The 12500-nt window shown below is 49.8% G+C and overlaps 1 protein-coding gene across 1 annotated transcript in view; it reads left to right on the top strand.

Annotated features, from left to right (window-relative positions):
* LOC133125964 (inactive N-acetylated-alpha-linked acidic dipeptidase-like protein 2) overlaps positions 1–12500 on the top strand; it is a 259589-nt gene that overhangs the window by 165321 nt on the left and 81768 nt on the right. The window contains exons 9-10 of the mRNA XM_061237725.1: positions 3644–3849; positions 8767–8895. Coding sequence (XP_061093709.1) covers positions 3644–3849; positions 8767–8895 — 335 coding nt within the window. The remainder of the gene's footprint in view (positions 1–3643; positions 3850–8766; positions 8896–12500) is intronic.

The following is a 12500-nucleotide window of genomic DNA, read 5'->3' as shown; positions in this document are numbered from 1 at the left end:
GGATTCTCCTGAACCGGATTGGCACACACTGTGAGTATCAGGGGTCAGAAAGTAAAAGTCCTGTCATGTGCTTCTTCCACCCATGAACTCAGACAGCTGATCTCACTCATTAGTTCTGCCTCCTGGCTGAATAATTGTGCTAATAAGAAAATCCACGTGACTGGGACGAAATACTGGGGAGGACTTTCTGAACCAGGATTTCGCACCTCTGAGAACACCAGTGTGAAACAGACCTAGATTAATGAATCTGCTTTAATGCCTCTTTCCTGAGAGGCCTGGAATATTCATTTGGTCCGGGGGTGCACTGTAGCAATTAACAGCAGAACCCAAAGAACACAGTCTTGCATAATATGGAGCCGGCGTTCCCATCTCGGCGTTCCCGTCTCGGCGTTCCCGTCTCGGCGTTCCCGTCTCGGCGTTCCCATTTCAGCGCTCCAGTCTCTGTGCCCTCCCACTAAAGAGCCAGCGTTCCTACCCGTGTCAGCTGGCAGACAGCGGCTCGCTGGTGATTGCAGTTCATCTCAGTTCCAGCGCCCTGTCACTGAAGTTCCCCTGCTGTCAATAATGCATCACGTCTCCTGCCAAGTCTAATGACATCACCTGCACACGATATCTGTTCCTGTAGCGTTCATACTGCCAGGTTCAGCCAGGTCACTGTTCAAGCCTGCCATTTATCCAGCTAGCCTGCATGCTAAACAGCAGAGCTAATGCTGTATAATACCCAGCTAGCCTGCATGCTAAACAGCAGAGCTAATGCTGTATAATACCCAGCTAGCCTGCATGCTAAACAGCAGAGCTAATGCTGTATAATACCCAGCTAGCCTGCGTGCTAAACAGCAGAGCTAATGCTGTATAATACCCAGCTAGCCTGCATGCTAAACAGCAGAGCTAATGCTGTATAATACCCAGCTAGCCTGCATGCTAAACAGCAGAGCTGATGCTGTATAATACCCAGCTAGCCTGCATGCTAAAGAGCAGAGCTAATACTGTATAATACCCAGCTAGCCTGCATGCTAAACGGCAGAGCTAATGCTGTATAATACCCAGCTAGCCTGTATGCTAAACAGCAGAGCTAATGCTGTATAATACCCAGCTAGCCTGCATGCTCAACAGGAGAGGTGATGAAAAAAGACTTATCCACTTGCCTTGTACAATCTGCCTGTGGATGGTTAGAATTAGAGAATATATATATTCATGGCTGTCGGAGGGTTGCTGGTTCGATCTCCCCGCCCGGGCTGTGTCGAAGTGTCCCTGAGCAAGACACCTAACCCCCAAATGTTCCTGACGAGCTGGTCGGCACCTTGCATGGCAGCCAATCGCCTTTGGTGTGTGAATGTGTGTATGAATGGGTGAATGAGAAGCATCAATTGTACAGCGCTTTGGATAAAGGCGCTATATAAATGCCAACCATTTACCATATATTTGCTATATTTCCGGAAGCAGTGCATGTCATAAATACAGATCATCATTAGGCTGCACAAATTGTAAAGATTTGTGAGAGAAGCAAGTACACTCTCCTCTCTCAGAACCAGCTCAGAACCAGCGAGCCTCTCCAACCCCAAATTCTTCCTTGTCCAGTTGGCTATTGCAGAAACATACGTGATGGAAACACGTGTGGAGTTATAGGATGTTTTGTGTGAGGTTTAGGATGTGGGGGTGTAGAGCAGCCGGTCCTTGGCACACGAGACACAGAAAGCACAGCGTATGGGAACAGGTGGATGTTCTGTCGATCCTCTGCGTGATTCAGCGTCCTCCTCCCTGCTCTCTCAACGTTCCCGCTCCGAGACGCCAGTCATGAAATGACACAAAATGACTGAATGCTGAAATGGCCCGTGTCAGCCTGGTGACAAACAGCTCCCTTAAAACAGAGCCTGCAGCCCAGAATGAAGGCGGATCGCTTAAGGGATAAAATGGGCTTTTAATTACAGTCCAGCTTCTCTCCTTAAAGATGATTTAATCACAGCCTCAGTGCGATGGAAGTCTTTAATCTTTCTCACAATGTTTAGTCCCAGAGATGGCTGCGTGCTTTAATGCTCTCAAAATTACAGCTCAGATTTACTGCTGGTATTAGTTCACCATAATTGGCCACTAAAGAATATAACATGAACCACAAATCTAATGAGGAGAAAGTTTTCCCCGAGTCTGGAATCCACTCCCAGCTGTTCGCCTTTTGTTGCCTCTCCTCTTACCTACGGGCAGAGAAATGTTCCTTTATTCCTCTCTCTCTCTCTCTCTCTCTCTCTCTCCCCCTCCCCCTCCCTCCCTCTCTCCCCAGGTATTTCCAGGTGTGCCAGCGCAGTATAACATTTAGGAAACTGGATTTGCAGCCGCGGGGTTGCCGGCTTCAGTCCCGGATGGGGCATTTCACTTAGCTTTAGTATCTGCTGCACATCCATTCCGTTTCTTCCGTTTTATTTCCCCGCTGCATGGAGAATTTATACACAGCATATACTATTCAGCAGCTGTGAGGGCCTGGCCCGTGTGAGCTGCCATTCTGTGCCCTGGGATTGTGAGGTGTTCCCCCAGTGGCAAAAGGCTGTAAAATGTGGGCATTTCTGTTTGAGCTGAAATGACGGTAATCTTGTATTTTATTGTTGAGACTTGCTGATTTAAAATTTGGCACATGTAGTTACAGGCAAAAAAAGGTACAATCTTTTTCACTTTTATTCTTTGAAAAGTGCACATAAAATGTAATGTTCAGGTTGTATGAGATGATTATCTAAAGGTTAAAACAGTGACACCCCCCGGTGGCTCTGAAGTCATTCAGTGTGATTCGTTTTATTTCTTCCATTCCAAGTTGAAGTCGCAAATAACTTCTTTCTTTTTTTCATCTTGTTATGGGCCTCTGGTGCTGTAAGTTAGATAGACCTCAATGAAAAAATAAATGGTTGCTGTTATTTTTCTGTTCCTGGAGATCTACCGCCCTGTTGGTTTTCATTTCAACCCTAAATTGGCGCACCTGATTCTACTAATTATCAGTTCATTGAGATCTCTAGCTGAATGAGGTGCACTTTGTTAGGGTTGGAGTGTAAACCTACAGGACGGTAGATCTCCAGGAACAGGGTTGAGAGCCACTCAAAGACAGGATTTCAGCTTTGTTAATATGGGCGTGTATAAAGGAATGCAGCAGTGGATTAGTCTGCATGTAGACAAAGCCAACCCTTTTATTGCAGTAGTAGTAGCAGTAGCAGTAGTGTGAATCAGGGGCTGAGCAAATGCTCCCCTTTGTGATTTCAGTTGTCAGCTGCTCCAGGTAAGACAGTCAGAAAGCGCGACACTCAAGGACAAAGCCGTATCTGTTCAGAATCTCCCCTCTTCAGCGCTCAATGACGCTGCTCCCCTGCCTTCACTATCTGGAGGTGTGGAGGGGGGCGGGGGGTGCACATGTGACCCCCCCCCCCCCCCCCCCCCCTCCCCCTGCAGGTCTCAGACAGGGAGCTCAGTCTGCTGTCCTGTTGGTATGGAAACTTTGCGTCCGCTAAATTCTAAAAGCAGCCAGCTTTGCCTGGAGCAAAAAGCATATACTTCTTAAAACAAAAAAAGATGTCTGTGTTAATAAGACAGAACTCTGGATATAGTGGGGTATTTCGCCGGTCTGATGGCTGTGTTTCCATGTCTGTGTGTGTCGTTACCTCCCGGGCAGATCGGTACGTGCTGGTGGGCGGTCGCCATGACGGCTGGCGCCATGGAGACGGGGCGGAGTGGAGCGGGGGCCTCGGCATCATGACCCAGATCATCGGAGCGCTGGCCGGCCGCGCCCGGAAGGGCTGGCAGCCCGACCGCACCGCCGTGTTCTGCTCCTGGGGCGGGTCCGCCTTCGGCAACATCGGCTCCGTCGAGTGGGGGGAGGTAAACTCTTCTTCTGGGGTTTTACTCCTCCTTCAGTGCTGAAGGTCCCTACACACGTCCCAGCGACTGTACCTGTACGAGCCCTGCTTTCACAGAGCGCTACACCCTCAGCCTGTGACATTACCCTCTATGAGCCCTGCTTTCACAGAGCCCTACACCCTCAGTGTGTGATATTACCCTCTATGAGCCCTGCTTTCACAGAGCACTACACCCTCAGCGTGTGATATTACCCTCTATGAGCCCTGCTTTCACAGAGCCCTACACCCTCAGCGTGTGATATTACCCTCTATGAGCCCTGCTTTCACAGAGCACTACACCCTCAGTGTGTGATATTACCCTCTATGAGCCCTGCTTTCACAGAGCCCTACACCCTCAGTGTGTGATATTACCCTCTATGAGCCCTGCTTTCACAGAGCCCTACACCCTCAGTGTGTGATATTACCCTCTATGAGCCCTGCTTTCACAGAGCCCTACACCCTCAGTGTGTGATATTACCCTCTATGAGCCCTGCTTTCACAGAGCACTACACCCTCAGTGTGTGATATTACCCTCTATGAGCCCTGCTTCCTGCTTTCACAGAGCACTACACCCTCAGCCTGTGATATTACCCTCTATGAGCCCTGCTTTCACAGAGTGCTACACCCTCAGTGTGTGATATTACCCTCTATGAGCCCTGCTTTCACAGAGCCCTACACCCTCAGTGTGTGATATTACCCTCTATGAGCCCTGCTTTCACAGAGCCCTACACCCTCAGCGTGTGATATTACCCTCTATGAGCCCTGCTTTCACAGAGCCCTACACCCTCAGTGTGTGATATTACCCTCTATGAGCCCTGCTTTCACAGAATGCTACACCCATAGCCTGTGATATTACCCTCTATGAGCCCTGCTTTCACAGAGCACTACACCCTCAGTGTGTGATATTACCCTCTATGAGCCCTGCTTTCACAGAGCCCTACACCCTCAGTGTGTGATATTACCCTCTATGGGCCCTGCTTTCACAGAGCCCTACACCCTCAGCGTGTGATATTACCCTCTATGAGCCCTGCTTTCACAGAGCCCTACACCCTCAGTGTGTGATATTACCCTCTATGGGCCCTGCTTTCACAGAGCACTACACCCTCAGCGTGTGATATTACCCTCTATGAGCCCTGCTTTCACAGAGCACTACACCCTCAGCCTGTGATATTACCCTCTATGAGCCCTGCTTTCACAGAGCCCTACACCCTCAGTGTGTGATATTACCCTCTATGAGCCCTGCTTCCACAGAGCGCTACACCCTCAGCGTGTGATATTACCCTCTATGAGCCCTGCTTTCACAGAGCCCTACACCCTCAGTGTGTGATATTACCCTCTATGAGCCCTGCTTTCACAGAGCACTACACCCTCAGCCTGTGATATTACCCTCTATGAGCCCTGCTTTCACAGAGCCCTACACCCTCAGTGTGTGATATTACCCTCTATGAGCCCTGCTTTCACAGAGCACTACACCCTCAGCCTGTGATATTACCCTCTATGAGCCCTGCTTTCACAGAGCCCTACACCCTCAGTGTGTGATATTACCCTCTATGAGCCCTGCTTCCTGCTTTCACAGAGCCCTACACCCTCAGCGTGTGATATTACCCTCTATGAGCCCTGCTTTCACAGAGCACTACACCCTCAGTGTGTGATATTACCCTCTATGAGCCCTGCTTTCACAGAGCCCTACACCCTCAGCGTGTGATATTACCCTCTATGAGCCCTGCTTTCACAGAGCGCTACACCCTCAGCGTGTGATATTACCCTCTATGAGCCCTGCTTTCACAGAGCCCTACACCCTCAGTGTGTGATATTACCCTCTATGAGCCCTGCTTTCACAGAGCACTACACCCTCAGCGTGTGATATTACCCTCTATGAGCCCTGCTTTCACAGAGCCCTACACCCTCAGTGTGTGATATTACCCTCTATGAGCCCTGCTTTCACAGAGCACTACACCCTCAGTGTGTGATATTACCCTCTATGAGCCCTGCTTTCACAGAGCACTACACCCTCAGTGTGTGATATTACCCTCTATGAGCCCTGCTTTCACAGAGCACTACACCCTCAGTGTGTGATATTACCCTCTATGAGCCCTGCTTTCACAGAGCACTACACCCTCAGTGTGTGATATTACCCTCTATGAGCCCTGCTTTCACAGAGCGCTACACCCTCAGTGTGTGATATTACCCTCTATGAGCCCTGCTTTCACAGAGCACTACACCCTCAGCGTGTGATATTACCCTCTATGAGCCCTGCTTTCACAGAGCGCTACACCCTCAGTGTGTGATATTACCCTCTATGAGCCCTGCTTTCACAGAGCACTACACCCTCAGTGTGTGATATTACCCTCTATGAGCCCTGCTTTCACAGAGCACTACACCCTCAGTGTGTGATATTACCCTCTATGAGCCCTGCTTTCACAGAGCACTACACCCTCAGTGTGTGATATTACCCTCTATGAGCCCTGCTTTCACAGAGCACTACACCCTCAGTGTGTGATATTACCCTCTATGAGCCCTGCTTTCACAGAGCGCTACACCCTCAGTGTGTGATATTACCCTCTATGAGCCCTGCTTTCACAGAGCACTACACCCTCAGCGTGTGATATTACCCTCTATGAGCCCTGCTTTCACAGAGCACTACACCCTCAGTGTGTGATATTACCCTCTATGAGCCCTGCTTTCACAGAGCCCTACACCCTCAGTGTGTGATATTACCCTCTATGAGCCCTGCTTTCACAGAGCGCTACACCCTCAGTGTGTGATATTACCCTCTATGAGCCCTGCTTTCACAGAGCCCTACACCCTCAGTGTGTGATATTACCCTCTATGGGCCCTGCTTTCACAGAGCACTGCACCCTCAGTGTGTGATATTACCCTCTATGAGCCCTGCTTTCACAGAGCACTACACCCTCAGTGTGTGATATTACCCTCTATGAGCCCTGCTTTCACAGAGCACTACACCCTCAGTGTGTGATATTACCCTCTATGAGCCCTGCTTTCACAGAGCCCTACACCCTCAGCGTGTGATATTACCCTCTATGAGCCCTGCTTTCACAGAGCCCTACACCCTCAGTGTGTGATATTACCCTCCATGAGCCCTGCTTCCTGCTTTCACAGAGCCCTACACCCTCAGTGTGTGATATTACCCTCTATGAGCCCTGCTTTCACAGAGCGCTACACCCTCAGTGTGTGATATTACCCTCTATGAGCCCTGCTTTCACAGAGCGCTACACCCTCAGTGTGTGATATTACCCTCTATGAGCCCTGCTTTCACAGAGCACTACACCCTCAGCGTGTGATATTACCCTCTATGAGCCCTGCTTCCTGCTTTCACAGAGCGCTACACCCTCAGTGTGTGATATTACCCTCTATGAGCCCTGCTTTCACAGAGTGCTACACCCATAGCCTGTGATATTACCCTCTATGAGCCCTGCTTTCACAGAGCCCTACACCCTCAGCGTGTGATATTACCCTGTATGGCTCATACTTTCTGCTTCCACCAGCATCATGGGCCAGACCTGGGTCTAATACATATCTGGTGTAATGGAACCTGTGAAATCCTCTCAAAAAGTGCTAAACTCTCGGTCGGCTCAGTTGTGCCAGGCAAGACCAATCGAGCGCAGAAAAATGATTAAAACAAATCCGTATTTCACAGAGGTCTGGTATGGGTTCAGTAGAGATTGGTCGTGTTCAGCTGGACATTCACGCAAAAACTGTTATTGTTGGCCTTGGGGTGGGGGTGAGACATTACTTATGAAAACAGAAATATCTCTCTCCTGTCCTGATGCCTCAAGCAAGCCAGGCCCACTGACAGGAGTCTGAGCGGTGGGAAGCTTCTGTTGGCCATTAATGAAACTGTCTGGCAGACCACAGTGTCTGGCCCTCAAAAAGCAATCAAAAGTATTAAGAAAAATAATGAAATTTTGAGGAGATTAATTTTTTGTTTAATTAGTGGAAGAACTTCACAAACTTTTTTTTGCAACTTTGTCTCCAAAATGTAGTTAATTTCTCCTTGAACTTGGTTGTAATTTAGTAAAGCTCACACACAGGCTTGCACACACACACACACACACACACACACACACACACACACACAGCAGACCTGGGTGGAATACGTAAATGTTTTGGATTCAAATATGCTCTACTCAGCTTGTCTGGTTTTGCTGCAGGAGAATGGTCTGTGCGCTAACGCTAACGCTAACGCTCACCCTGTTTGAGCTGCAGGAGAATGGTCTGTGCACTAACGCTAACGCTAACACTCACCCTGTTTGTGCTGCAGGAGTGCGTTCTGTGCGCTAACGCTAACACTCACCCTGTTTGAGCTGCAGGAGTGCGCTAACGCTAACGCTAACACTCACCCTGTTTGAGCTGCAGGAGTGCGTTCTGTGCGCTAACGCTAACACTCACCCTGTTTGAGCTGCAGGAGAATGGTCTGTGCGCTAACGCTAACGCTAACACTCACCCTGTTTGTGCTGCAGGAGAATGGTCTGTGCGCTAACGCTAACGCTAACACTCACCCTGTTTGAGCTGCAGGAGTGCGTTCTGTGCGCTAACGCTAACGCTCACCCTGTTTGAGCTGCAGGAGTGCGTTCTGTGCGCTAACGCTAACGCTAACGCTCACCCTGTTTGAGCTGCAGGAGTGCGTTCTGTGCGCTAATGCTAACGCTCACCCTGTTTGAGCTGCAGGAGTGCGTTCTGTGCGCTAACGCTAACGCTAACGCTCACCCTGTTTGAGCTGCAGGAGTGCGTTCTGTGCGCTAACGCTAATGCTAACGCTAACACTCACCCTGTTTCAGCTGCAGGAGTGCATTCTGTGCGCTAACGCTAACACTCACCCTGTTTGAGCTGCAGGAGTGCGCTAACGCTAACGCTAACACTCACCCTGTTTGTGCTGCAGGAGAACGGGGTGGTGCTCCAGAGCCGGGCTGTGGCCTACGTCAGTCTGCACCGTCCAATCAGGAGCAGGGGCCCCCTGCGCCCCACCGCCTCCCCCTCCCTGCTACAGCTGGCCTCTGACATCCACAAGGTACCCCCCTCCCCTCCACCCCCCTGTCCCCCTCCACCCCGCCCCTCCCTGCATGCCTGGTGGCATGTCCCTCCTTGATGGCAGGCTGGCCTGTGTAATTCAGCTTTGTGTCCGTGGGCTGTTGGAAAGGTTAAGCTGTTTAAATGCTGTCAGTGTGTCACGTTCCTGGGAACTCCGACAGGAACTTTGACGTTCCGACTGGAGCAGGGGGGTTAAGAGACCCGACCGCGGATGACAGGAATCTTCATTATTTCCTCCAGACCAATAAAGCTGTTCATTAGCCCGAGTGCCTGTGACATTTCAGAGTAATAAGGCGGGTCCCCGCCCCCAACGCGTCCCAGACCCCACCCCCCCCAAACCCCCCCACACTCACTCCCCCAAACCCCCCCACACTCACTCCCCCAAACCCCCCCAAACCCCCCCACACTCACTCCCCCAAACCCCCCCACCTGGTACCTGCAAGGCAGGGGGTGATATCACTGCCGTCAGACAGGAGCCTCTCTCTCTCTCTCTCCCTCTCCCTCTCTCTCTCTCCCTCCCCTGCCCCCTCTCTCTTTCTCACTCTCTCTCCCTCTTTCTCTCCATCTCCCTCTCTCTCTCCCCCTCTCTCACTCCCCTGTCCCTCCCTCTCTCTCTCTGCATCCCTCCCTCCCTCCCTCTCTCTCTCTCTCTCCCTCCCTCCCTCTCTCTCTCTCCCTCCCTCTCTCTCTCTCTCTCTCTCTCTCTCTCCCTCTCTCTCTCTCTCCCTCTCCCTCTCCCTCCCTCCCTCTCCCTCCCTCCCTGTGTTGACGTGCGGTAAGCGTTGGGACTGAAGGTGTCCGTAGATTAGGCGTTGTTGAGAGTACGGAGGTTTGCTCGTCGTGTGTTTTTCGCTCCTCAGCCTGACAGACACGGGCTTCCTGACCCCCCCCAGTCGTACCCCCAACCCCCTCCCCCGCCTGGAAATGTCTAATGATGGTAATGGGATTTGCCTATCCAGACCCTCTAATGGAGTAAGACAGGAGAGGCCCTTATTAGTATGATAACGGATGAGTTCCAAACCAATCAGAGATGGCAGATCTCTGCAGTCCGTTAATTGCTGTGGAATATTCAGGAGCTGGGATTTGGGGGGGGGGGGGGGGGGGGGCGCTAACAAACAGTGTAATGTAGCTTTGTGTTTGCTTGTAATTGGGAGCGGAATGTTTTGCTCTGTGAGTCTAACGTTGTTGTTTTCTCTATCGTGACTCTAAGAGGCTAATACAAATTATCCTCTTTTAAAAAATGTAATTTGCTTGTGTAATAAATGTTTGCCCCGAGGCGAGCTGTGTAAGACACGGCGACCACGCCGGCTACGATCGTGCAGAGACGTGTTCTGTGATGCTATTGCACACGCACACTATTTACTATTAACCATAATCACTCAATTTCAAACTGAAAATGAGCATTTTGCTGTGGCTACGGACGCAAGCAAAATAAACATTGAGGTTTCAGCCTAAATGGAATATGAGGTGACAGGTAATTACCCTTTTTACAAATGTTAAGCTCAGTATTGGGCGTGTTTTTTTCTCTTTTGCATTTATTTTGTTGAGTATTTTTACTCAACTACTGTCAACACACAAGGGCATGATAACAAGAGCGTTGTGTTACACAGTGCTAATGAGCTAATGAGCCCATAACCTGCCTGTAGCTCCAGTCTCAACAATTTAACATGTCTGTGAAATCCCTCCGCCTTTCTTTTCTGTGCTCATATCTGGCATAGATGTTCATGTGCTTGTACTGTATGTGGTGTATATTGTGGTGTGTATTGTGGTGTGTGTTGTGGTGTGTATTGTGGTGTATATTGTGGTGTGTATTGTGGTGTGTATTGTGGTGTATATTGTGGTGTGTGTTGTGGTGTGTGTGTGGTGTGTATTGTGGTGTGTATTGTGGTGTGTATTGTGATGTGTATTGTGGTGTGTTTTGTGGTGTATATTGTGGTGTATATTGTGATGTGTATTGTGATGTGTATTGTGGTGTGTGTTGTGGTGTATATTGTGGTGTGTATTGTGGTGTGTATTGTGGTGTGTATTGTGGTACACCTCTCACACACACACACACACACGCACCTCTCTCACACACACACACACACGCACCTCTCTCTCACACACACACACACACACACACACACACACACCTCTCTCTCACACACACACACACACACACACCCCTCTCACACACACACACACACCTCTCTCTCACACACACACACACACACAGACACTCACACACACACACTCACACACACACACACACACACACCTCTCACACAGACACACACACACACACACCTCTCACACAGACACTCACACACACACACACACACACACACACCTCTCTCTCACACACACACACACACACACACCTCTCTCTCACACACACACACACACACACCCCTCTCACACACACACACACACACACACCTCTCTCTCACACAGACACTCACACACACACACACGCACACACACACTCACACACACACACACTCACACACACACACCTCTCACACAGACACTCACACACACACCTCTCACGCAGGTAGCAGGTAGCCTCCGTGGTGTTTTAGCCGTGTGATAAAGCGGGTTTGCGGGACGCTGGTGATGTTTCCCAGTTATCTGGAGCTGCAGCTGTCCTCTGAGCCTTGCGCTGGAGTGTCCACGCCTTGCGAACGGGAGCTCTGGAACCAATTATAATAAAACGGATTCTTCTTCTGGGACCGTGGTGCTGAGAACACAACATAAACGCGGAGACTGTTCACGCTTTAATTGGCCATTGCTGCGATACGAGTGATTCATTCCGTTTTAAACTGAGGGCCATCGTGTCAGGTTCCTCACTGAAGAATATTCACTGTCCACTTTATTAGTCCTTCAGATGTGATGTTATTGTGTTATTGTGTGATTGTGCGTGTGCTTGTTGGTTATGAGTGATGCTCCCATAAGCGTTTCCTGTCCCATCTGCATCGTAAAAATGCTGGGCCATGAGTTAGCACATCCAAGTGCTACACTAGTGCTACGCTAAGTGCTATGCTAGTCCTACGCTAAGTGCTACGCTTAGTGCTATGCTAGTGCTACACTAAGTGCTATGCTAAGTGCTATGCTAGTGCTACGCCAAGTGCTACGCCAAGTGCTATGCTAAGTGCTCTAGCAGAGCCTTCTGCTCAGCAGAACCAAAGGGAGTGGTTTTAAAGAACAATTTAAATGCTTTTGAAGAGAGAGAGAGAGAGAGAGAGAGAGAGAGAGAGAGAGAGAGAGAGAGAGAGAGAGAGAGAGAGAGAGAGAATAGTGTGGGGAATGAAGCTCTAATGTGTTGTTTATGCTGTCTTAGTGATACTCATATCTGGGCCTCTGGATGGCAGAGTACAGAAGCATCCCTCTCTCACCTGGAAGCACTTCTGATGGTTTCTCCTCTGAGATAAGACCAGTTAACCCCCATTAAGCCCTGATAATCCACTTTAAAGTCTACATCTCCGGAAGGTGTCTGTGGTTCATGCTCGACTGAATTAATGTGTCTGTACATTGTTACCTGCAGTGAGGTACATACAGTAAGCCATATCTCTGTCATTCTCACTGACACATTCTCACTGACACATT

Source organism: Conger conger, chromosome 4 (genome assembly GCF_963514075.1).
Source record: "Conger conger chromosome 4, fConCon1.1, whole genome shotgun sequence".
Taxonomy (NCBI): Eukaryota; Metazoa; Chordata; class Actinopteri; order Anguilliformes; family Congridae; genus Conger; species Conger conger.
Note: the sequence above shows the minus strand (reverse complement) of the source record. Positions and strands in the feature narration are given on the sequence as shown.